Source organism: Agelaius tricolor, unplaced genomic scaffold, assembly GCF_023055355.1.
Source record: "Agelaius tricolor isolate 1412-34295 unplaced genomic scaffold, bAgeTri1.0.p SCAF_8, whole genome shotgun sequence".
In the NCBI taxonomy this organism is placed as follows: Eukaryota; Metazoa; Chordata; class Aves; order Passeriformes; family Icteridae; genus Agelaius; species Agelaius tricolor.
Window position 1 is genome coordinate 4283921 of NW_027269268.1, and position 26474 is coordinate 4310394.

The 26474-nt window shown below is 45.0% G+C and overlaps 2 protein-coding genes across 2 annotated transcripts; both read right to left on the reverse strand.

Annotated features, from left to right (window-relative positions):
* Positions 1 to 219: 219 nt before the first annotated feature.
* COQ2 (coenzyme Q2, polyprenyltransferase) lies at positions 220 to 8021 on the reverse strand. The gene is made up of 7 exons (XM_071431434.1): positions 7742 to 8021; positions 7486 to 7652; positions 5181 to 5302; positions 4865 to 4950; positions 3857 to 3990; positions 3213 to 3401; positions 220 to 752 (listed from the first exon to the last, which is right to left on the reverse strand). The coding sequence occupies exons 1-7, from the start codon at positions 7977 to 7979 to the stop codon at positions 639 to 641; spliced, it is 1050 nt and encodes a 349-aa protein (XP_071287535.1). The 5' UTR covers positions 7980 to 8021; the 3' UTR covers positions 220 to 638.
* A 2168-nt stretch (positions 8022 to 10189) lies between these two features.
* HPSE (heparanase) lies at positions 10190 to 22664 on the reverse strand. Its single transcript, XM_071431435.1, is given in 14 exon segments — positions 10190 to 12175; positions 12947 to 13093; positions 13227 to 13345; positions 14987 to 15101; positions 15614 to 15720; positions 16348 to 16441; positions 17821 to 17868; positions 18382 to 18553; positions 19007 to 19180; positions 19537 to 19662; positions 20660 to 20805; positions 22321 to 22493; positions 22496 to 22576; positions 22578 to 22664. Coding segments are annotated over 14 exon segments (1734 nt in total). The 5' UTR covers positions 22650 to 22664; the 3' UTR covers positions 10190 to 12015.
* Between the last annotated feature and the right edge of the window lie 3810 nt (positions 22665 to 26474).

The following is a 26474-nucleotide window of genomic DNA, read 5'->3' on the forward strand; positions in this document are numbered from 1 at the left end:
AGAAGCCTGTCCTTTTCCCATGGAAAGCACCTGCTGCAGCAATCACAGCAAGAGCAGAAAATCTTAAATACTTCTTTACTGACTCCTTATTGTGGACCTCACACATTTAGAGTCCTGACTGTTTCTAGACATCCCAGAAGAAAAACTGTTATTGCAACTCCTCCATGAAGCAAGCTCCAACTCAAACTGAAAATTACCTTTGTAATAAATCAGACCATCAAACATGTACAGCCAGATTTATTTATTTACATCCAGAAATCATTTTGCATTTTTACCCGTGCTGTCACTAACAGACACCTGTTTCATATAAAATCTTGGGTTCACAGTCTAGAGAGCTTGACAGAAGTTTGCTGCTACTATGCAGGACCAGCAGAGCTTTTTGGAGCTCACTTTTTGGAGCTTCTACGTAGACTGAAGTTATTCCCAGATAACCAAAACTTCCACTGTAGAATTATCAAAATTGCATGATTTCAGAAACAACGTTTCCACCAGCTTTTATAAATAAACAATATAAAGCAGCTATATTTATATTACAAGGGTTTTCCTTCTTACAATATCTACACTTCAGTTAGACTAAAATATCAGTATAGTGATTTCAACTATCTGTTCTCTGAAGGCTCTTCTACATTTAAGCCTTTTCATTTCCACAGATTTCCAAGCACAATCCCTATGAAGAGCAGAATTCCTACAGTACGATTTGAAGCAAATTTTTTCCAACAGTCTTCGGGCTTGTCTATGTCCAAAGTGTAAATCTGCAAAAGTACAGTATAACATTAGAGGATTATTATTATTATTATACAGATTCATAAATATCTTACACATCACAAAATTATCTGCAACTTCAAAAAATTATTCTTAAGCTCTAAAGTCTACCCTTAACTCCACAAGAAACAGGAATACTCTGTGTTTAAATTTTTTTTTGCATAACTGGCATCTGTGTTTGACAGATTCTTTTCAATATACAGCAGAAAAGTCAAGGATCTCATATGAACATGATTCCCAGACCATCTCAATGGAAGACTATATAAACAGCCCAGTTACTGGTGTGTCTGGATTGATACTTAAAAGTGCAAAAATATCTGGGCATGTAAATAAATTTTGAGATTTTCCTCAGTAGGTTGCCACCTAATTCTTCAATGTAACTTTAAATAAAAATGAATGCACTTTTCCATCTCTGCTACAAGGTGTTGTTCTATGTTTCAGTAGAGACAAGGCACTGGAGAGCCAGCAGCGAACCAGAGCAAGTGCCAGACCCTGCCTTGCCACACAGGGTTGGTTTCTGTCCAGTTGCTCTTAGCCAAGTCCATGCAATTCCCTTCAAACAAAGACCAGGACACCTGCAATAGCAGCCAGAAGGCCTGGCTTACCCACATGGTAGCTCTCTGCTGTGAGTCACAACAAAAAGTGGGAAAAAAAAAAATCCCAACTCACAAGGTACAGCAAGAGCAAATTTACTGAAAAAATATTCCCAAAATCAAAATTTGGTGCAAAAGTGTTGAGCACGATAACAAGAGGAAATGTTGAGCAAAATGAGTGAAAGGATTAACAGAGAAGGAGCCCCAAAAACCTCAAACATTGCACTTCAGCCTTTGAAAAAGTCAAAATAGAAAGAAGTATGTGACTGAAAGAAGTGAAACCTTCGCCAGGAAATCTGCTTCATTTGTGGTTGTAGAGAGAAACTAGGGCTGGGTCCTGGTCAAATAATCAAAAAAACTCTTCACAAGCTTCTCAAGTATGATGTGATCCACACCCTTAAGAACCTGTCAGCTCCTCAGACACTGGGAACTTGAAACACTGAACTGGCAAATTAAACTAAACAGCAGCTAAGCTATTCTTTCAGAAACACATGGAAAGTAGAAGATGTTATTTTTCTATTGGCACACTTCTTGAGAGGGATAGAATTTGACATCATCATGACCCAAATTGTTCTGCCTCAGGCAGAAAAAATTCAGTGAATCAAGGAAATCTTGGAAATCCTGATCCTCGAGCATCTTACTCAGCTTTCTAAACTCAGTTAAGGACACAATCAGAAGTCTTGAACAAGAAGATAAGCATAAAAATGTTTAACCAGGACTATATTAAAATAATTCCTCAAAAAGAAGCTACTCTGTGGTACACAGAACAGTTCTGCTCTTTTGACTTTGGCAGTCCACACAGATGTGAATTCCCCAACATTTACACTCATTAGTCTGCATCGTCACTTATAAAGATCCTTAAAAATGGTTCTCATTTATGACAAAACTACAGCACAAAGGCTCTCTGACAATTCAAACTGTAAATGATCATGCAGTGGACATAGTATTCTTTTCCTCATACATTTCCAAGCACAGTCACTGAAAACAGTGGCTGAGTGCCAGACTACATCACCACAAGGATTCTCTTACCCAGTGATATGTTTAATATCCATTACCTGCATGAGCTCCACCCATTAAAATGCAACATTACGATCAATGTGCTTTATAAAAAGTTCCACATTACCATTCCAAATTTTGCTTCTCAGACTAGCAATGGTTTTACTACTTGCAATACACAATACTCTGCCATCACTTACCTATCAAGACCAGCAATCAATTTTTGAATAGACTGACTTGTCACTTACTACAACACTGTGTAACACAGTTGTTAGGATTCAGAAATAACAAGATAACAAGATCTTATCTGCATCCTTTACTGACAAAGCTAATCTCTTTCTTTCTGTTATTCATAAAAATTTCTAAATTTTTTTGAATGCAACTACAAGACTGAATTGGATTGTTCTCTGCTTTTAAGAGAACTCTTTAGAACTGTCAATTAGCATTAAAATTATAATGTTAACATCTGCTATTATGTGTGCCAGACACTGCAAGAACTGAATCAGAACAGTCAACACCACAGTATTTTGCAGCACACTGAGGTGGATCTAGCAGCAGCTGCTGCTGGCAGTGAGAAGAAAACCCTTTCCTTGAGATCACAGCTTAATGTCTGGCACTTCTCTTGGTTACAAACAAACTGAAACTCAGTGCTCCACTGTTTGTGGTCAGGACTGAAGGTGTCCTCAATCAAAAAGTCTGCAAAAGGTACTTCAGAAGACCAAGCTTATTGTCAGAAGACTTTAGTTCTCTTTAAAGGAACTGCTTTTCATGGGTAGCTCATTAATTGATGGGAGTTGAAAAGCCCTCTGACTTCTTAGTAAGAACTTCCTCATGGAAAAAGTATGAATAAATCCATCAAACCTGGTGTGCCAGGTGAGCCCCTACGGCAGCCACAGCCGAGTAATACGGGAGGGTTTGGTTGCAATTCATCCCTGTCACACACAAACTCAGGAGCATTGCCAGGCTAAAGCCACTGAGCCACTGCTTTGTGTCCTTCTTGAAATGCAATGCAGTTGACTTCACACCAATCATGATGTCGTCCCTCTTATCCTGGAATGAAAAGATTAATTACCACAAAATCCATAATCCAATGCCACTTCATAAGAAAAATAAAAAAGAAGAACTTGCTTAAATTTTCTATACTTCTTACTAGGAGCCCAATTTAAGGGCGGTTGTAGGTCCCCACACTAAAATTTAAACTAGAAGGCTGGTCTTAGAGCTGTTTAGCAGCCAGGAGTTAATACCAATGTCAAAGATATTTCCACAATGCTAAAGCATAAGAGCACAAAGGGTATTGTACTTCCATCTTTCCACCTGACTTGTAAAACCTTGGCAAACAGCAATAAAATTTTGAAGGGCTGGGACTTCTTTGGGGCTGCTTCAGCTCAGTTGCAGGTGAAGAACTGCAAGAGGTGAGGTTGGTTCTGCTGTTTGACAACAAATTTGTAAACGAAACACACAAACTTTTAAACATGGGTATTTGGAAGGTTTCACAGTCACCCTACCTGATGTGCATAAATGGTGTCATACACCAGTGTCCACATGACTCCAGCAAAGTACAAGGGCAAACACACAGACCACTCACATGACCCTTTGATGGCAGACCAGCCAAGAAGGGCTCCCCAATTAAATGTAAATCCTAAAAACATTAGGAGAATTAAAAAAAATAGAAGTTACAAGAATGCCAGCAGCAATTAAATACAATTTATCAGCAACCTTTTGTATAATACCAACATCTCTATTTTTCTACCACTTACTTTCAGGCAGGTAATAAATATAAATAATTTGACACTTAAGACTGTGGACATTCAAGAAAAAATACATATACCACACATTTTTCCCTAATTTGAGTTTGACTTCATTAGTGTAGGGAAACATTTGCACAGAACTATTCCAGAATACTCTAACAACAGGTCTGAAGGTAAAATGCTCAGGTGTCAGTGTAACAAAACATGTCAGGATAACTGGCTGCAAAACAGTACACAGCAGCCAACTATGGTACTTCTAGCCTGAAAATGACAATTTTTGGTTAAAATCGAAGCTGAAGACAGCTGGAATGTGAGAGCCAATATACACAGGTATGTTTTAGTAGCTCAACCCAAAATACAAGCACCATCAGTATCTGTTCAGGAGTTATTTTAGAAGCTGAAGACTGAAATGCTGTACAGACAAATCTGTATTTGAGAAGGGTTTTGAAATAACTGCGAAACTACAGCTCATTCTCAAACGACAAATGTTTATTTCCACCCTACTCTTCTACCTCCTATCACTGCATCAAAACAAGGAACTGATTTCTAATAACAAAAAAAATCCAACCCCAAAGCCACACATCAACTCCAGTGCCTGTCATAAATTAAGAAGCTTGTGCCCCAACAGAGCTTTGTCTGTAAAGTATTTCTACTTTGATATAAAGTTATAAAAAGTCAGATTGCTAAAGCTCAAGTACTAACTTGTAAAACACCCCAAAAACTACACCTGAAATTAAAAAAAGAGAGAAAATCTTTCCATCTCACCTAAAACTAGCTGTGGCCAGTATGTTATTCTCTTCATCAGAGGGTAGGTGATCACAAGGAATAAAGAGGATGCTCCCAGAATGATACTGTAAAAAGTACCAAGAGAATTATTGTTTGCCAGGCTAAAGATCAGTAGACGTAGTGCAGCATTGCAGGAGCTGTACACGGTACTGATCTAATTCTTTCCTTTCAATTACAATTCCATGACTATTAACATCCTCCCTCTGACCCCAACACCTTTTCTACTCAACATCTCTGTGCTTAACTCAGGACCAAGAACCAGACTTTAAAAACCAAAAGATAACTCATACATCACCTGTAGTAATTCAGACACAGAAGCACACAGAGTGCCAGGCTGAGTTGTCCCCCGAGAAAAACCAAGGACTGGAAAGTCGAGATATCTCCAGCTGCCAGGGGTCTGCTTGCTGTCCTTGCAACCTAAAAAATGGAAAAAATATTACCACTAGGTACATCTGTAACTGATGGGCAATTTACAATGTTTTTTTCCTATTTTCTGAAGAGAAACGAAAAGGTCCTAATTCTGTTGTTTGCTTTTGTTTCTCTCTAATGGCATTTTCAGAATCCAGTCCCATTGATGTGGAGTTAATAGCTGTGAAAAGACATTTAATCCCAACTGGGATACAGTGGAGTTTAGAAACTCTGTCTGGAGCAAGAAATCATACAAGGTAAACTGAAGAAAGAAACCTGTAACAGAAAAAAGTTAAAATAAATGGTGAACGCTTGCCAAAGGTTACCAACGCCAAAAAAACTCCAAATGACTGAATTTCACCTCAACATGAGGAAGAACTTCTCTACACTGGGGGTGGCAGAGCACTGGAATAGGCTGCCCAGGGAAATTGTGTAGTGTCCCTCTCTGGAGACATTCCAAACCCCACCTGAACATGTTCCTGTGTCACCTGCTCCAGGTGACCCTGCCTTGGCAGGTTGGACTGGATGATCTCCAGAGGTGCCTTTCAACCTAACAATTCCATAAAATTGTGCATGTTGATGAAAATGGTGTCAAGTCTATTCAATGAGGTTCAAAAGCCAACTTTTACAGAATATTCTGTACATAAAAAGTATCTTGCCTATGTTTGAATAATGTGAATTTAAATAAACCCTTTTAGCTTGTTCTCCCCTCTGCCATCAGGCTATGCTGACATCAAATACTGTTTTTGGAGCAGTAAACATCCACTTAACATACCTGTGACCAATTCCACTGCACAGTGCAACCAAACATGGGATGCTTCACTTAAAGAAAGTATGTCCCAAATAATCAGTAACACACAATCTAAACCCCAAACCACCATCACCTACACCAACCAACTCCTGCTGTTGGCCTGGCCTCTATGGCACCTGTGCTGAAGGAAGCCTTTTAAGGTACCCCAGAAAAAGGTGTGAAGGCAATTTTTAAAACTTTCTATCTGACCACATCACATAACGCACAAATTAAACCATTATATTGAAATTCCCTCTTACTTATCACATCCCCACATCAAATCTGAAAAAAACCAGGAGGAGCAAACAGCATCACCAGGATGCTTCCCTCCAAGCCTGAACCTGTGCACGTTTCAGAATCTCACACTGGGCACTGCCTTTTACTTATTTCCCTCTTCTGAACAAATGGGAGATGATAAATGAAAACATACAACATAACAGAAGGAGATTAGCTCAGGGCTGGGCATGATACTCTGAACAGCCAAAATTAAAAATACAACAATAAAAGGAAATGCTGCTCCTAAAATTAGGGAGAAAAAAAGTCATTCTTGGATAGATTGTCACTAGCAAGTGTAGCAAAAATATGTTACTTGGTTTGTTCTATGGTGCAAAACAAGGTTGAAAAATAAACTTGTTCAAGTCCTGCCTAAAGCAAACAACAGCATGTATTTTATCTCACACAGAGGTCAGTATTCTAGAAGACATACTACAGTCCTGGACAGAGAAATAAAATACTTTCTACTGTTTTTGGAGGAAGTGTAAACAAATTAATTGCGTGCATCTCAGACAGAAACATGGAGGAATTCCTGAAGCTGGAGCCTGCACTCATCAAGGAATCACTAGTGATGTTCATGTACTTCAGTGCCCTTAGAATCCTTGGTGCATGGCTGAGAAAAAACAGCATGTGTTAAGTGGAGTTTCTCTCCCTGGAGACATTCAAAATCCATTTGGATGCGTTCCTGTGTAACTTGCTCTAGGTGAGTTGGCCTTGGCAAGGGGGTTGAGCTAGATCATCTCCTGAGATCCTTTTTCTAACCCTAAAAATTCTGTTGATTCTGTGATGATGGAGATGAATGGGAACATGCTTGGTTCTCTGAATCACAGAAGGGCTTGGGTTGGAAGGGGACCTTAAAGATCACCTCATTCCAACCCTCGTGTTGTGGACATGGACACTTTTTACTAGACCAGGTTACTTGCAGCCCCATCTAACTTGGCCTTGAACACTTCCAGCGATGGGCCGGCCTAAAACTTCTCTGGGCAACCTATTCCAATGCCTCACCACCCTCAGAGTGAAGAACTTCTTCCTAATATCTAATCTAAACCTGCTCTTTCAATTTGAAGCCGTACCCCCTTGTCCTGTCCCTGCACGCTGGTGTAAGCGGCCTCGCCCCATGGTTCGCTACCTGTCTGTCATAGTCGCGGTCCCACATGTCATTGATGGTGCAGCCGGCCCCTCGCATGAGCACGGCTCCCACGCCGAACAGGGACAGCATGCGCCAGTCCGGGAGGCAGCCGGGCGCGGCCGCCAGCCCGATGCTCCAGGTACACGGCAGGTACAGCAGCCACGTCCCTGCGGGGAGACAAAACCCGCGGGCGGGCTCAGCGGGGAACGGGAGGCCACGGGGGGCCCGCGGCCCCGACCCTCCCCGCCGCGCTCACCGGCGGGCTGGTGCAGGCGCATGAGCCGCAAGTACGGCTGCAGCGGGGCCGGCGCGGCGCGCACCAGCTCGGCCGCCGAGAAGCTGCGCGGCCCCGGGGGTGCGGCGGGGCGGCGGAACAGCAGCGGCGGGGCGGCGGCGGCGGCGGCGGCGAGGGGCGGGCGGGCGGCGCGGAGCCCGAGCGTGTCCCGGAACCCGGGGACACCCCGGCACAACCGCGCCAGCAGCACCGCCGCCATCTTAGCGCCGCCCCGCTGCCGGCGGGACGGAGTCTCGCGGCACTGCGCATGCGCGGCGGCCCTGGGCACCCCGCGCCGGGGCTGAGGCGGGGCGGGATTGGTGTGTTCTCAGTGAAATCCTCGTCCTCGAAACTTAACGTGATCGCTCTTAACATTCGTGTCATCTCCAAGAGCTTTCCTCACTGCAGGTAATTAAAAAAGAAAAAAAATCAGATTTCCCATGCGGCCTTTGTGTCTCTTCTCCTCGCTCACTCAGTTCTCCCACCATCTGTGTGAGGGACTGAAATGCTGGGGGTTAATGATTCCAACAACCAGCGAGTTCCAAAAGCAGCGCGCTCTTGGCTGAGGCCGGGTTTGCACTCTCCGAGCCGGAGGGGAGGAGGAGAGGGCTTGGGATGTGTGTTGGGAAATCTCAGACTAGCATAGGAGCAGCCCGGGTGGCCGTAACAAACCCACCTTCGCTTAGCAGCAGGGGAGGTACCTGGGCATTCCCACCTGAACCAGACTGTGTATTAACCCATTGAACTTCATGTTTCAGGGGCTTCCGCCACCCCTGATGGATCAAGACTGCGATCATCACACATGAAAATTCAATGCATCAATTAAGTTGCTGGGTCCACAGGTGGTGTTATCTGTGCAGAAAAATTCACAGCACCAGAGGTTTATGTCCAAAAAGGAGACAGAGAAGTCCTCTGTCTTTATTCCAAAAAAAAGGGAGAGGCCATGGGCATTCTCGTGACGTCTCTCAAGTTTTTGGAGGACGTAGCTTTCTTTTAATCCTACGTTCCCAGCCACATGACCCTCTTCCTTTCCCCATTGACTGAGGTACTTGGGAGGTACAGGCTGCCCAAATCACCTAATACGAATCTCCTTCTAGTATGCACACACACCCCACACCCCCCCCCCCTCCCCCCGCCGCCTTTTCTTTGTATCTCTAAGTCCAGGATTTTAATACGGCCTTAGATGAGGAAGTCTCTGTCTGAAATTTATGGTTACTCCCATTGCTTCTTTCACCTATCAGCATCTAGCTTTTCCTACAGGCATGCTCACAGTTTGTTTGTAAAGACACATTCTTCTCATTCCCTTCATATCTTCCTACTGTCTTGTCCTTTCTCTTTCTTTTCCTTATATATTTTCTTAAATTCTATCTTTATATTTTCTATGGTTATATTTCTATAGATAATACCCGAAATGGCTGCATACCTCCTTTCTATAGTTCTAAATTAAATTCTGCTATACATAAACACTGGTCATTCATGTGTCATTTCACTCTTCTCTACCCCAAGGGACCCATTAACAAGAACCTCAGTTACCTCACCTTCAGGGTCATAGCACCAACCAATGAGTTATTGCACAAACCAGAGAACAGAGGACAGAACCATAAAACCTTTGCTTTTCATGGCATGGTTTCAGTGTCTGTGTCCTCAGATCTGCTGCTAAAAGATTCCTTGGGGAGTTCATTGTCCCTCTAGAGTATAAATTCTTTTGCATTATACAGTTCCTTCAGCTTGAATGACTCACACATTGGTAGAAAACAATGGAAACCATTTTGAACTTTAATTTCCCAAGATGCTGACTAGCAGGAGGAAGTGAAATATGAATGCGATTCAGTCCCCCGAGGTTTACGACATTCACGGAGGAATAAAAGCCCCAGAGATAAGGGTGGGGCAGGCATTGGTCCTGTGAGGGTGATGTTCATGTCTGTTTCAGACCATAGCTTCCTTGGAGTGCTGGGATCCAGCATCTTTCCCAGTCCCTTCACTTTTATCCCTCTTGCTCTGTTTGTGTAGAGCTAACAGTAGCTATTAGCTTGATGTGCAGTACTTTGTAAAGAGAAAGGTAGTTACTGAGCTGTAAATCAAACCTCCCCTCCCCACCATCAAGAACAGGGCTCAGAGAGGAGACATGGTTGGCAGCAGCTGTCATTTGCATGCACAAACATCCCGGGGCCCCTCCTGACAGTTCCTGTGTGCCAGTCAGCAGCGCATGTATCACATCTGAGTCACAGTGGGTGGACGGCTTCTGAACTGGTTGGCAAACACAATTAAAACACACCAACCTGTGTAGGATTTCTTTCATTTTTGTGTACTTGGGTACTCTTATTGATAATAAAAAGCAGCACAGGTAGTTATGACCAAAAGAAAAGTAGGGAGTGTCCTGGTATCAGCATGTCAAAAAGGAGTCTTAAAAAAGATTAAGATTGCCAAAAGTTGGTATAAATTGCTTTAATTAAAATCTTCAAATACAAAACTCACAAGCATTGGAATAAACAACATTTTTAGAGAAGTTCTAAAAAGAAGCTACCAGGCAAATAATAACTTTGATGTTTTAGTTGCAACTTACATTTTTACAATAATAATAATAATATATTATTAACTTTGTGTTGACTGTATGTAAGACTTTCCATCTTACACTCTCTTTGCTTCTGTTATGGAACTTAGACAATGTAAACAAACTCAGCCTTCCTCATTTCTGATCTATGTCATTCCCTGATACATAACCCTTCACAGAATGCATCTGCTCCATGGATGCACACACTCCTTTGACACACTGACACATAACCTTTTTAGTGTGCAGGTTTTCATCACAGCTACAAAAGTACATCAGTTTTGAAAGTCATCTCATTAAAAAAGGTCCCCTGCCCTGCATTAAACCCCATGTAGCTAGTAGCATCTTTTTAAAGCTTAAAAAGGGAGGTACAGTAATGTGGGGTTGTTCTTCTCTGCTGTGCTCATAAATATAAGGCATTGAGAGTGGTGTGGGTTACGTACCTTCAAGAAAAGTAGATGCAAATAAATATATGCAGAAGGCCTCAGCTTCTCTCCTAGGCTTTTTGTTGCCCTGGAGATCAGCAGCCTGTGTGCCACAGGGAGCTATTGCTGGCACAGCCAACTGCAACAGGGTGTGCATGGGGAAGGCTCAGCTGGGGATAAAAGCCACCACCAACACGGATTTCTGTCCAAAATCACTGTTTTTCCAGTAGGAAGGATGTCAGCCTGACTGGGCACTTCTGTCCCCAGGATGCTCTATAGCAGCTCTGGTGGTTGAGGGGTGAGTGGCTTCCTCGGCGTCTTTCCTATCCCATTTCCCCATTACAAAAGAGACCTGGGTGCATTAGGGAGTGTAAAACAGAGAGAGCTTGAGAGCTTTACCTGTGCATAGGTTTAGGAAAGTCCTTTGCAGCTCAACTGCCTGCAGAGAGGTGCAGGTTGAAGAGTCATGAGCACTCACTGTGCAGCCTCCTGAGCACAGAGGGTTATTGCCAGGGCCTGGTGGGCTCCTCTCCTTTTCATGCAGGGGAGAAGTGTGTGATGGCAGAAGTTGACCACCCTACAGGAGCAGCCTGCATTTCCTGCATCAACAACTTGCCTTTGGAAAGCACAGAGCCACAGCTCCATCTTGTGACTGAACAATCCTAGCTTGAGAAAAATGTGTGTTGTCTCCCCAAATCTAATAGAGGATCTGGTTTCTCTGCAAGGCCTTTGCCCCTGCAAGCACCCTGACCTTGGTTTGCTTTGTGTGTCCAGACTTTCCAGCCCAAGATACCCTCAGCAACCACAACCCCCTCTCAGGCTTCCCCACCTAGTGCGGGGTCACAGCTGTACAGCTCAAATAAAAACTCTGCTTATCCTTTCTGAAGGCAAGCTTTTGAAGAAACTGCTTTAGGAGCTGTGCTTGCAGAAAGGGGAGGGAGAGGGGAAGTTGCAGTGCCTGGGTAGGCAGAGCCCCAGGTAATGTGAGAAGCTCCCTGCATGATGTGGAGAAGAGTTCCACGCTCAAGCACAGTGACAGGCTAGATCAAGAGCAAAACCAGCACCTGCCTGGTCTTGTTCTACCTGGATAATTCTCCTGGAATCTTCCTTGTACCAGTTACCCAGTGGGACCTTAGTCTTCCCCAGCCAACAGTTGTACTACTGCTGCAACATTTGCATCCTTTACCAGAATTAAATCCCGTCATAGAAATGTGAATTTCTAGGATTAGAATTTCCTACTAGGCAAATGCTTTACATTTATCCTGAGTGTGTGTGTTGACCACTTAAATGCAAGCAATAGCTTTGGCATTTTTGATAACATAAAAGCCGTAGGAGAAGGCTGGAAGGCCAAGCAGTGTGCCAGGACCAAGGGGCTTTTCCATGAGCTCTGGCAGTGTTTCATCATCCAGCATCCGTAGCACACGGCCGTTCAGCTCAATAGACCTGGAGAGGGACAGAGAGACTGTTTGGGCAGCTGTGCTCTGTTTGCCATCGAGTACAAACTGCTCTGGGCCTGAGTGTAAACATTAACTCAGCCCAAAGCCAAACCAAACTTCCCTTGAATGTGTGTGTACACACACACACACACATACACACACACACACACACACACACAGACATCTGCAGCACTCCCACTACAAGGACTCCTTCAGAGTGGTAGCACAAGCACATTTAAAAGTACATTTCTTTCTCTTCCAGTGAGGTCAACAGCTAAACAGGCTTTGAAAAGTACAAATTTAAATTGCTTTTTCTCCCGAAAATATTAATATTCTTTTTTTTTTGCCCACAGAGCAGATCTTTTCCCTATGGATGCATTAACAATGACAACAAAAAGATCCCACCCACATACAAAGTCTGAACATGTTGCTGTAAATCAGGAGCTAGCACTTGGGAAAGCAATATACCTGTGCTTGTGCAAAAAAAAAAAAAAAAAAACCAAATGAAAAAACAAACCAGGACTGGTCCAGAACACTGACACCTGCTAGGATAAACTTCCAAATTAACATCAAGTAAATGTCCTTATAACTTAGTAAGCTTTCAGCAGCCTGAGTTTAGGAGACCTGATTTGACAGAAGTCAGATCTTACTGAAAAAACCCCAGATGAATGAATGGTAACCTCTTCTTTCCCCTTGCAAATTGAATAAGGTGAGGTTTTAAAGACCATCTAAGCCTACTCACAGTCTTTCCGCAGGGACTGGAGGAATTGCAACTTACCTGGAAAGAATATTCTCTTTGCCATGAGGAAGTAAGAGGTACTGATCCACATGCTTGCTCGATAGGTAGTCTGGTAGCTCCAAATGTTGGGTGACGTTGTAGAGGTTTAAGGCAAACAGTGTCACATCCCCTTCTCTGTACTTTGGGCTGCAAGGCAAGAGAAGGTGATGGTGGGGATCAGAATAATATGTGACCTTGCAGTGTCCCAGATGGCATCTGTTGGCCCGGGGGTGGCCACAGGCTCAGTTTCCAGGCTATTTCTCCCTTTCTGGAGGCTTACTTGTGGCTGCTTGTGCAGTGGAGGTAGACACGGAGCTTCCTCTTGTTGGCTCCTGCCAGGCTGACCTGCAGCACCTTGGTACCCACCAGCTTCTTGTAGAGCAGTGAGAGCCAGTAGTCCTGGGAGGCACAAGAACACATGGAAACATTTGTGTACATGCCAGGTGCTCCACACAGTGCTTAATCTAACTTTAATTTTGAAGCTCATGTCAAGGGGTTTTCCCCATAGCTTTTTGTTTTACCAAGCTTTTCACATCTACTTAAATTCACACACCATGCTAAAAGGGAAGCCCTGCCTGCGAGCAGCTGTGTTTAGAAGGTACCTTAGACACATTTTCCCCTTCATAGGGAACTCTCAGAGCTCTGTCAGGGAGAGATTGTGCTTTCGAAATGCCCTTCTGCCGGGTACAGAGAACCTTGGGACTGAGTGCAGGAGTGTAAGCTGCCCTTCCTGCAGGAAAGGTTGTACCTAAGGCACAGGTGCAGCACCAGGAGGAAACTCCTAGACTTTAACCCCTTTAACATTGTACTTCTGAACAGGTATCAGGATTGATTTCTAAATCTGAGTCACAAATGTATCCTCTGACACTCCAGGATGATGCCTCAGAGCAGGGCAATGCCCAGTGCAGACTCATTTTTTCCAGGTCTTTCCTGGCTTTCAGAGAGCTTCTCCCAGCTCATTTGTTGGTCTTTGAGGTTTTCTTAGGAGGAAAACCATTGTGTTTCTCCTCTGACTCACCACAAGCCCAGGAAGTTACTTTTGCTATCAGCCTTCATTCTGTATCCCTCTGCAAGGAAATGCAACCTTCTGACACTGATATGCTTCCTCATTTCCCAGCTAGCTACAGCTGGGTTTGGATTTCCCTGCCTCTGAAGCATTATTGGCTTGGTTAACATCTGTACTGTCTGTAGGTGAGGAAAAGGGCACACAGTTTCAGTCCAAATTAAATCTATTTAAATGAGGGAATGAAAAGCCCAGAGTCACGAGCCTGATGATGCAGCCTCTGGCAAAGGAAGCAGCTGAGCAAATAGGATGGAAAATCCCTGTATGCTGGATTTTCTTTTAGGCTGGCTCTATGACCACCAGTGAAAATTACAATTTGGAAGCAGAAAAATGAGAGGAAATCTAAAAAGGAAGATGCTGTCCTCTCACCCCAATCTAAGTGCTGGTAGTACAAAGAAATGTGCCGTTTCTGCAAGAACAATGTATAGTTCATATAATGAAGTTTCATCACAGCAAAGTATATTTCCTAATAAATCAAACTCTGCTAAATGTATATTTCAATTTAATTATCCTTCAGCCACAACTGTAGGATGAATATGCTCATGACCTATAACACTTGAGTGTTGACTTCATGGTGGCCTGGTTTTCACATGGAATATAATTGATTTTAATATCTCCTTTTCCTGCTGTTTATAAACTACACATCACTCAGCTGAGGAGTAGTCAAACCAAAACAGGCCATCCAGAAAAACCTTGTGAGATCCAGGAGCTTCTATGTACAAACCAGAGCATCGTGTCCCACGAATCAGTTTCTGCTGTGCTAAAGACTGGCTGCACCCCTGCAACTGGAGTAAATATCTAGTGTGCATACATATATATGTAATAATACATTAACCTGTAGTGGAACATGAGATAGCTTTAGGTGCAAGGATACCTGTGACCATCCAAGCAAAAAAAGGTGTTGTTAAAATAGCTGACTTGTCCCTCCACAGCCAGAGCTGCCTGGGCAGAGGTGCATTCAGGGGGTGTTTACATACCGGCAAAGGCTCAAAGTTGGCGTCCACCAGGTGATAGGTCCCTGCCCCGAAGAAAACCTGTCTCATTACCACATCAATCCCCTGCCTGGCTGAAAGCCCGAGTTTGTCCAACCACCTGCCAAAAAATGAGGCAAATATCATGCAGATGAAAGTGCTGACCTCAGCAGTACTCTGTTGCCCCTCTCAAACCAGATCGGGAAGCAGGAAAACAAAACTTAGTGAGTGATGCTGACTTCCTTAAAAGCACACAACTAATTTCAAGTCTTGCATTGATTACATGAAAAAATAATTTCAGTCCACCCCTTGAAGTCCAAGTTGGTGGGAACAGTTGCTCCATTCCCCTCTTTGTAGGTGGTGGAAACAAGGAGTGACAGCAGGTTCTCCTGAACTGGCCAAGGGTCTGAAGGCTGAGAGAAATCATCACACCAACAACAAGGTTGCCTGTCATTATCAGACTTTGACTTGCTGGCCCACCATGCCCTGATAAAAAGTCATCATGTCTTATAGGATGGAAAAAAACTGCTCCCACTCCCCAGGAAGCCTGAGGAGGCCACATTTCTCCTGTGGGGCAGCCCCATTCAGCTGTCAAAATGCATAATTTCCCCATATCTGGGACACAGTACTCACATAAAACCGGCAACATAAGTGTTAGACAATCTGGGAGCTCCTCCTCCGTAGGCAGAGCTCGTCTCTCCCAGCCACACCTTCTTGTCCGGCACAGTCTGACCAACAATCTGGCCAGTGCGGCATTAGGAAAGAAGAGAAAGAGACAGCAGTTAATTTTTTGGCTACTGAAATTAAAAATATTTTGTGTTTTAGTCAAAGGCTTACTTAGGATGTTTACATTTAAGGGATAACACTCTGAGATGGGATGTCACAGAAATTTGGATCAAAAGGACTAGAAGTAGATTTACATTCCCGCCTGAAAAAACCCCAAACTTGCTACCTATATAAAACAGAACAAACATCACTAAAATTCAGGTCCCGTAGTTCTTCTTATGCTAAGTAGTGCTATATTCTAAGTTATAATGCTGTCAGGATCTCAGAAAAAAAAAAGAAAAAAAAAAGCATTGGGGGGATGGGATAACTATAAATTACATCCCTGAGTAATTACTCTATCAATAAATGAGAATGTTGTAGGTGTGTGATGCACCTGGCATCATGTTTGCTGCATAGCAAACAGTTGGAGCTCATTTGTTGTTAGTATCATTAATTTTAATTTTATTTTTTTAATATACAATGTCAGCAGAACTCAAGCTTTGAGTATCCCTGTCTATTGCTAGTAAGAAGTAGTGCTTTATTTTGGATTCTGTTAACCCCCTGGAAACTGAACATGGGAATAATTGAACAGGACAAGGCACCTCCAGGACTTCATATATGGCTGTGGCAAAGGTGTCCAACACTTCAGGGCTCAAGAAATCCCCCCTTGTTGCACTCTGTCCATTCACATAGTAACTGAAAATCGGGGAAAAAACATAGACAAAATTAGGGAGTAATACCACCAGTGGTACAAAACACCACTAAAAGTGTTCAGTTGATAGGTACATTTATCCACAGCATGATTTTTCTGTCCAGTGCTTTTTAATTTTTTGTTTCCAAATGTGTAGGTCTGTCACTTGTATTTAAGGGACTTTAAGATATAATTACCTCAGTGGAGTCAGGATATCACAGAAATATCCACCAGCAGAAGTAATAGGTTTGTTTGCATCTATTTATTAAGAATAAGGAAAACATCACCAAGAGCCAGCTTCTGTAAGTCTTCTCCTGTTGAGGAGTCTATGTGATTACTTGCTTTACTCTATCAAGTTATATATTAAAAATATCAGCTCACAGCATCTGTCCATCTGCTGGAATATTTTGGCCACTTGGAGGGAGCTGAAATATGGGCATCCCTATGGCGTAAATGGTGCCCTCCACCATGAGCAGAAGAGCTTTTAAGTCTTGTTTGTCCAAATAAATTGGAATGGTGGTTTTTGCAGTTCATCCTGCTATCACTCAGTCTGACCAAAAACAGCTGAAGCCTTCCAGCCACAAGAGGAAGCTAAAACCTGATAATCCTAAATGAGTTAACAACAGCCCAGGAAGGGGAAAGGACATGTTTCATGCCTTTCTAGCAGCTCAAAATACATAGATAATTGAAGTATGTGTACATATATATAAAAAATGAGTATGTACATCTTTTCTCACTGTTGTCTGACTGCTGCATGTCATGTCCTGCTTTTGACTCTGAAAAGAAAACTGCCTCCACATGGAAATGACTTTCAAACATGTGGAGTTCATGGCCCTGAGGCCAGTTTACTCCACTGTCACTGTGAGCACTTTAAACCTACCAATCAAAGTCACTGCACAGGAGCAAAGGGCCAGGTGCCAGTGCTGTTTGCACTGCATGTGGGATCTGAGGGTGAGTTACCCACACAGAGCCTGAAATTACTCCAAGAGAAAACTCAAGGGAGCAGGAGGAGGTGCTGGCACTTCTCCGTGGACAGGGGTCAGCCAGACCTACAGGGCTTTTTCTTCATATCAACTAGACATAAATAGAGCAAAAAAAATTATCATCTTGCACATGTTGCATTCCCCATGACAAACCCCTACCACTGCTTTTGGGTCTCTGCACCAAGTAGACCCTTTGGAGGCTTCAGCATTTCTGTAATGTTCTCCCTCAGTTCATCTCCTTTCTGAACACAGAACTTTGTGGAGAGGCCCCTGAGAAACTGTCAAAAGGGGCATTTCACCCCACTCTTTTCTGTTGAGATTGATAATTCTGTTCAAATTGACATTTTTTAAAGAAAATGAGGCAGTAATCAGAGTGACAGTGGTATCCAAATGGTACTTACTGGTGCCATGTGACAGAGTCGATCACCTTCCCTCCCGATTTCAGGAAGCTGCAACCAGAGGGAATGGTGGAGGATGGGGGATTAGCAGTACCAGTCATGCCCTCCCACTAGTGCAATGCCATGTACAGCCCTCCCCTCTCCCCACAGCTGGCAGTACTGATGGTGAATGCCTGGGGGCCAGGCTTGCCGTGGCTTTTAAGCAGGCTTTGGGCAGCCTGGCTTCCTCAGCAGGTTGCTGGCAGGATGAATTGACCTTTGTATAACATGTGGGTGTTTTTTGGGCTAAAAGTCCTTGTTAGCACAACCCTAGAGCCAGTACTCAATGGGAAAATGTGTGGACCACTGATGTACTTCCAGCAGCTGAGTTTTACCTGGCTGAGTATTCAGGCCTTGAACTCAAGCATGCAGGTAAGATTATAATTGTCATCTGTCAAGGTAAAAAAAATTGTTCAACCCCTGCCTTAAAGCCTCTTCATGCCTCCTGCATATAGGGGGAGACAAGCCACAATTCTCCACACCTGCCCCACTCCAGGGAATGCTGCTGGAACCTCACACTCCTACCTTCTGAGCAGTCTCCGCGTGTGCTTTCGGGGCTGCCCAACATCAGGGCCATAGAGCTTGGCATGCTGATAGAGGGCATAGTTATTCAGCAGTTGGCGTAAGTGAATAAAATCTTGCCCCAGCTGGAAGCCATCAATGTGGATACCAGATTTCTTCCTGAAGCTGTTGGGCTCTGAGGAAGACACATGCACATCAACACCCCACTCTATTTCTGGGGCACAAAATAGGGCAGTTCCATTCACATGGGAAGCACCAGTTTCCTAAGGCTTCACCTGATCTGGCATAGTGTGGGTGGAATATTTGAAGGTGAGCATGAAACCAAAAGCTTGGGGGATACAGCATGCTGCTCTCCAGGACTCTGTCCCAGCCATAGGTCACATCCTGCACCTTATGGGGGACTGTTCACCTCATCTCAAAGCCCTGATAGGAGCAGCAAAATCATCTCAATTTAATCATTTCATTTTGCCTTTTTGTAAAATCCCCCTGCAAATTAAAACCTTAATGTCTCTTTATAAAACATCACCTTGCCTTGATGTGCCATCATCCAAAATATCCAAAGTTAGTAGCCCACACCCTCCGGTGGTACTTTTCTAGGTGACAGCTGCTCTGGCCAACAAGCACTTACCATTCCCTAGTTCCCAGGAGATGTTGTACCTCTGGGAAGCACAGTAGTCCAGCAGTGCCTGGGCATTTGAGCTGTCCCACTGCAAGCCACCTTTCCGCAGCAAGGCATTCAGTCCAAAGATCAGGTGAAACCCTGAGCAGTTTGCAAAGCTGTAGAGAATATCCAGTGTATTTTCTGCACAGAGGAGAAAGGAGGGGGGTTTATCTCAAGGTTAGAGCATGGTAGTTGAGCTCTGGCCAAGCAACAATCTGTACTGCCTGTATTTAGTTAGCCTGATGCTGCAGATGTGCCAAACTTTCCCAGCCACACAGAAGAGGTCAGGCCTCACTACACATCTTGCGAGCTTTGAGAACCTCCCAACCCCTGCAGCTGAATGCTATTAAATGTGGGATGGCAAACAGTAGAAAAAGAGTTCTCTGATTATTTTTCAAAGTGGGTGAAGTATTTCTTTTTCAGTGGTTTCAGCTCCTAATAGCCTATGGCCCTTTAACTGTGGGGCAGAGAACTGCATCCCCCTGTTTAAGTCTTACTTGTAATGGTGGTGTTTTTGTGCTTTTTCCGGTTCTGTTCAGCAAGAATCAGCTTCTCCTGGCTGGGCCATTGGGCCAGCAGCACCTTCTCAACAGCAGCAAATGCAGGCCTCCAGCCACAAGCCTCTGTAGGACAGAAGGAGGTTGATAGGAATTAACTCCTCACCACAACAGCCAGCAAACCCTTGTTCCAGTGAGCTGACAAAGCATAGGCTGCGATGCTTGAGGAGCAGATAAGCCAGCCTGGCATGCAATGGTGTGGCAGGAACAGGGCAATGCTTCCTGCACTGGCCATCTCATGCAGGGGAAAGTGCAACTTCCCCACATGGCTCGCTGGCGGAGCCATAAGACACATTTCCTTCAAAGCTTATGTTTTTTCTTGGCATGCAAACCAGGAACAGGCCATAACCAGAGAAGAAGGCATGAGCCAGAGTCACAGGAAGTGGCTACTTAGCAAAGTGCTATGAGGGAAAAGTACCACTTGACTTCAAAACTGAGCATCACTGGTTGTACAGTAATGTAGGATTGCACAATTGTGCTACGTGCCACAGGAATATACAGGATTTTTTTCATTTGAAACACCTCTTGACACTTTTGCTAAGCTCAAAGAGAAAATACCAAGCTCACACAGTTGACAGGGCTCCATCAGGTTTGCATTTGCCCTGTCAAAGCAACAGGAGGGCAAGGCTACACCCCCAGCCAAGCTCTCTGGTTTTAGGAGAGAGATTGAACGCTCTGTTGTCCTCAGGTTATTTCTTCCATCTGTTCCTTAATTTTCATAATGAAGCCACAGCTTCTGAGCTGAACTCGACCATCTTCCAGATAGTGAGGGAACTCCCAAGATTGCTGCAGGGAGCAGAGGGCAGCAAAGGGAGAGTCTCAGGAGATGCCAGAGAGGATACAAGTTCCCCTACATCCTTTCTCAATTTCCCACAGCTGGCACAGCTCTTCCCAAAAACCATGCTGAAAGTCCACAGGTCTCCTCTCCATGGATGATAGCAATACTGAGACTGTGGAGGGTCCCCAGTGCTGCTGCTGTGCCCTTGCAGCATCCTCAGCCTGTGTCAAAGACCCTCCAAAATCCAGGATGGTTTCAAGTCTGAGAAGCTGATGCCCACTTTACCTTGCTGTGCCTGAAATTCCCAGAGGATTTTTTCTTCTGAGGTTGAATCCTTGTTGGGATCAAAGATAAGAAAGTCTGTCTCAGTGCCACCAAACCTCAGGAAACCTGGGGACAGGGCCGTTGCCAGGGCACGCAGCTTGGAGTTGCTGAGGAGGGAATGCCAAGAAATAGGAAACCACTATATTTATGCAGACTGTGTAGAGGGTAGACAGACATGGCAAGCACTTTGAGGAACATGCTGCAGTAAGTGACCTGGGGCTACCCAGTAGCCTCAAGGAATTCCTGATGGCTTACTGGGATCTGCATTCCAGCCCTCTGCACTGTACAAAAGGGATGCTGATGGCCAAGTGAGTCAGGAGAGCGTCTAATGGGCAACAAGGGGAGAACATACCTGAGGGAACATCAGCAGGGAGCCAAATCCTGGGGGCAAAGTAAGGCAAAACTTTAAAACAATCTTGGTTTTTTTCATCCTACACATCCTCCTCCCCTAGATTTTTAGGTTTTGTTTGTGCAGCACCAACATAAATGTCCTGTGAGAATTTGAGCACAAAACTGACTTTACATCACCAGTCCCAGCTTCCATCACAACTGCCAAAGCAATTGCCTTTGTACCCAAGGGAGATTAAGAGTCCCTGCTGGGACAGGTGTTAACTCTATCAAAGCAGGTGTACAAAAGAACATGACTGTGACTTGTTCACATTCCATACAGGATGTGCAGCACCTGACAGCCAGCCTTCCCTGGGGGAAGCCACAAGGCTTTGGAGGGCACTGGGCATGTTAGGCGCTATCTGCTCCGTGGTGACAAACAGCAGATTAGAGGCCACCAAGTACTTCCTGCTCCTCATGGTGGCAGGGCTGGCCTCAGGCTGAACCCCAAGGTGTGCAAATGGGGCTGGATGTTGGAGACCTGAGCACTTTCCAGTAAAGCCGGTGACACCTTTCTCACCAGCTCAGTGAGGACAAAAACGTGCAAGTAGTAGGAAAGCAGGACTGGAGGATCCACACGTTTTTTGAACACTTTAACGGATGGTGATTCCACCATCTGCTTCCCTGCGCAGCCTGTTCCAATGCATGATTACCCTCTCAGTGAAGAAATTTTTCTTAATATCCAATCTGAAGCCCCCCTGGTACAGCTGAGGCCGTTTCCTCTCTTCCAGTCAGTTGTTAGCTGGAAGAGGCTGACCCACACCTCACTACAACCTCCTTTCCGGTGCTTGCGGAGGGCGATAAGGACACCCTGAAGCCTCCATTTCTCGAGGGCAAACAACCGCAATTCGCAATTCCGTCCGTTTCCTTCCCTTTTTTTTTTTTTTTTTTTTTTTTTTTTTTTTTTTTTTTTTCTGCTGGCAAAGCAGCTCCTCTACCAGGCTAATTCTCGAGCTGAGTTTTCCCTGCATCCCCCTATGCCAGCCCCTCCTTCCCCGAGCACAAAGGGGCCGGCGCGGCTGGCACCTGGGGAAGGTACCGCCTTCTGCCCTGGGAGGACGGAATTCGTGAGCCCCGAAGCAGACGGGATCCAGCAGCCTCTCCCCGACCCCATTTCTAGGGGTGAGGGACTCCCCGTTCCCCCCAGCTCGCTCCGCAGCGCGTTTGCCGGGATGTCCCGCTCCTCCCCCCGAAGACCCTTTCCCCTTTGCCCAGCTGGGCGAGAGGCCACTCACCTGAGCAAGGCGACATAGCGCGGGTCCCGGGCGAGGCTGGCATCCAGGGTGAGGGAGAGGAAAGCCGGGCTCACCTCCCCTCGGGGGCTGTCCCGGAGCCCCATCCGCAGCATCGCCGCCCGGTGCCCCTCGGCCAGCACCGGCGGCAGCAGCAGGAGAGGCAGCAGCAGCAGCATCCCCGCTCCTGGCCCGCCGCGCCGACGCCGCCGGCACCACCCCGAGGAGCTCGGAGGGCGGGCCCGGAGCTGCAGCGCTCCACTCCCCGCCGGGAAGAACCGCGCTGGCGTGAGCAGGACCTTCCTCACCCTCTGGAAGAGCTCCAACAGCATCTTCGAGCCTCGAATTAGCAGCAAGACGCACGACACCCGGTGTTACCCAAACGCCTCAACCATTGCAAAATGAACCTGTGTTTACAGCCGGCTCCTTTCCTGCTCACACCTTCGCAGCCTTGCAGCCGCCTCCTCCAACATCCCGCCCTGCCCGGGCGGCCCTGGATATTTCCGTGTACAACCAGCGATCTGGAAAATGTCTACAGGACTGAACGCTGCCTCTCCAGGGCTGGGATGTCAGGCTGGAGCCCCTTCTGCGGCCTTCACTGCGGGAAACCCACTCCCAGCAGCACAGAGCCCTGTCAGGCTGAAACCTGACTGTTGCAACAGTCCATACTGTTGGAACAAGTTAGTCCTAATTGCAGAGGTATGAAACTTGGAATTACTGTTACCAAAAGGTTTCAGGCAGGCTCTGGGTCTGCCCCTTAGGTGCTCCCTGCAGAGTCCAGTCGGTACCAAAACTCCTCCTTTGGCAGCAGCTGACCTTGCCGGGGAGGCCTGTCAGGGAAGAGCCAGCTGCAGCCATGGAGCAGGTATGGCTTAGTGTCATGGAATGGCTTGGGTTGTTCCAAACCCTACACCATGGACAGGGGTGCCTCCCACTAGACCAGGTTGCTCAAAGCCCCATCCAGCCTGGCCTTGAACACTTCCAGAAATGAGGTGCGCACAGCTTCTCTGGGCAACCTTTGCCAGTGCATCACCACCCTCACAGTAAAGAATTTCTTTGTAGCATCGAGCCTAAACTGATCCTCCTTCAGCTTAAGGCCATTCCTCTCTTGTCCTAGCATTCCATGCCCTTGTAAAAAGTCCTTCTCCAGCTCTATTGTCATCCCTTCAGGTACTGGAAATTGCCTGGAGCCTTCTCCTCTCCAGGCTGAACAACCCCAGCTCTCTCAGCTTCTCTTCAAAGGAGAGTTGTTCTAGCCCCCTGATCACATTTGTGGCTTCCTAACAGACCCAAATTCTTGTTTTGGGGGGCCCAGGGCTGGATGCAGTACCAGAGATGGAGTCAGGAGTAGAGGAGGACAGTCACCTCCCCTGACCTACTGCCCACTCTCCCTTTGATGCAACCCAGAATACAATTTGTTTCCTGGGTTACAAGAATGTTTCTAAGTTTCTATGCACACTACTGAAACATTTGCAGAATTTTTAAACAACTACATTTGACACCACCATTACATTTCCCACCTGCACCAATTAATCCTGAAGCATCCATATTTCTTAGGAAGTTTGTTTTGAAAATGGCTGTCTGCTGGAACAGGCTGTGAATCTGTTACTTTATTCAGGTGCAGCGCCTCCCATACGCACCGAAGTTGGGGCATTAATCTGTGGCTCAAGTGCTTGCCTGCCTGGCCCTTCCTGTTCCTGCTTGTTCTATATTTTTGTACTATTAAGTAACTCTCCTCCGGAGCTAGAAGAACTTGACTAAATTAACTCTGGTTTTGATAAGCACATCCACGGCCCTGCCAAAAAGGAAGCATCAGTGACACTTCTGACTGTCTCAGTATCTTAGTTGGGGTAATGCTTCCCATTTTGGGAGTGCAGCACCAATTATATGCCTACACCCCAGGAAGGGCTGGGGTGACTATCTGCCAGAGGAATAACTCATCTATCAGCTGATGACTGGAGCACCAAACAAACTACACCGCCCCTTGGGTAAACTAAGGGTATAAGAATGTAGTTCAGTGTGTGAAAAAATCATTGCTGCAAATGTAGCTAAGGCTGTTACCACAGGTGCAGGAGCAAAGGTCAGGGGCTGTCAGGCAAGATGTAGCCTGTGCACAATTTCTTTCTGTTGGAATTCCCTACTTCTGCCTTTATTTCCTTCCTGTTCTTCTTTGAGAGGACACATTTTGGGTGACTTGCTACTGTACGGTGCCCTTCTCACAGCAAAGGCACAAGGTGTGTATTTCAAATGGTCAAGGCTGTGTTTTGGGATCAGTTGCTGTGTACAGATGTGTGTACGTGAAGTCTGGCATGTGTTGTGTTTTTAGCAGCCTGCGAAACCTTGTTGCTGGAAAACAATGCATTCCAGCATTAGCTTAAGGTACTAAATGAAAAGTAGCAGCTTTTTCCCTGGGCATTTTTCACATCATTTTATACACATTTTTAAATATTGCAGAGTAGGGGAGCTCAGTATAGATGTATTTGGACTTATGGAAATCAGGGCAGAATTTGAGCAATGCCCTGTGAACTACAAGGGGAGCACTTAAGAACCAGGACTAGGCTTAAGCCCACTTGAGTGTTACTTGAAGCCAGCTCCAAACAAGCATCCCATCCCTCTTCCTCTTTTCACACAAAACCTATCCCCTGCCTTGTGACATTCAAATGCTTTGGTCTTGCAGCTCCTATCAGACAGCTCTGCTTCTCCCAGTAATGCCATTAGACACCCTGTGATGACTAGATTTTTATAACTAGAAAGAACTAAAAACCTTCCAGGAATTTCAACTGTCTAACAGCAGCAGCAACGTGCTATTGCTAGCAGGGGCACCTCTGCTGTTCCTGGGCAAGCACCAATAACTGATATATTTATACTGTATCTATATATATGTCAATGCTTTACCTTGTGTATATTAAGGGAATTCAGAAGGGAAGAGCTGCCTTTCAAAAAGGCAAACAATTCTTGTGACACAGATGTTTGGGCAGATGAACAGAGCTGACCTGTGTCAGGATAGTGCTCTGTTTCTATGTAAGAAGCCTCAGGAAGATGAAATTAAGGCTAAGATGATGCCAAGAAAGCATGGAAACTGTAAAAACAGAGATGCCTATCAGAGTGGTTTTGTGAGCTATCCTTCCTCCCTGCCCCAAGCCTGCAGCCAGACCTTGTCCTGACACAGAATGCAGCTCTCAGTACTCCCTGCTGGTTTTATTTCTGAACCCAGATGGTTATGGGAGCCTGAGATGGCACACCCTGTTTATTCAGAGATGGAAATGACACCTTGGGTCTAGATTTTAGCAGTTTTCTTTGATATGTACACAGAGATGAAATGAAGCTTTAAAAGGAAGGACAAAGTGAGAGCTAGGCAGGATTAACTCATGTGGAAATGGCTTTTCAGAACATAGGAAGGCATTCACACAATGAAAATTAACAGCTAAACTTTATCCTAAGCCTGACTCTTACTAGTCCTTCCAGGGAGACAGTTTTCAGTAAGTTATGTACAGAGGTTCACGCAATCATGACTCAGAGGAAGAAAGGGAATCACACAAACACAAGAACTGGTCTATGTGGGCAAGCTGGAAAGTGGAGTGAATAGAAATAAAGACTAAGAAATATGCTCTGAGGTTTTAGGTCAGAACATTTCTCTGCACCTGTATAGACTTGCACACACAATAGCTCCCATCCAATTTGCTGTGGGTTATGAAGACATTGTCAGGAACATTCAACAGAGCATATTTTTATGACCTACTTAGCTTTGAAGCATCCACCATTATATCACACGGAAATAAGATAAATTCATCAATGTTGCTTCTTTTTCTTTAACACAGGCCTTAGGATACAAACATCCCATTGAAGCAAGTGAGAAATATTTGCTTTCCAAAATATCTTGAATCCATCCTCAGCATAAGTTTTCCCATAGCACATTCACCCATAACAGACATTTACCAAACTAATGCATATTGATTTCAATACCTGAGTGCTATATAAATCAGCCCACTGAAGCACTGAGCATCATCTGGCAGTACAAAAATACCAATAGCAGCATCTGTTGTATTCCCTTTTTTCTCTTCTCCCAACTCCACCCAGGGGAAAAGCCCAGGTAAGAAAGCTTTATATGAAAAGTATTTAATCACATTAAAACAAGCGATATGAAATACATCTACTGC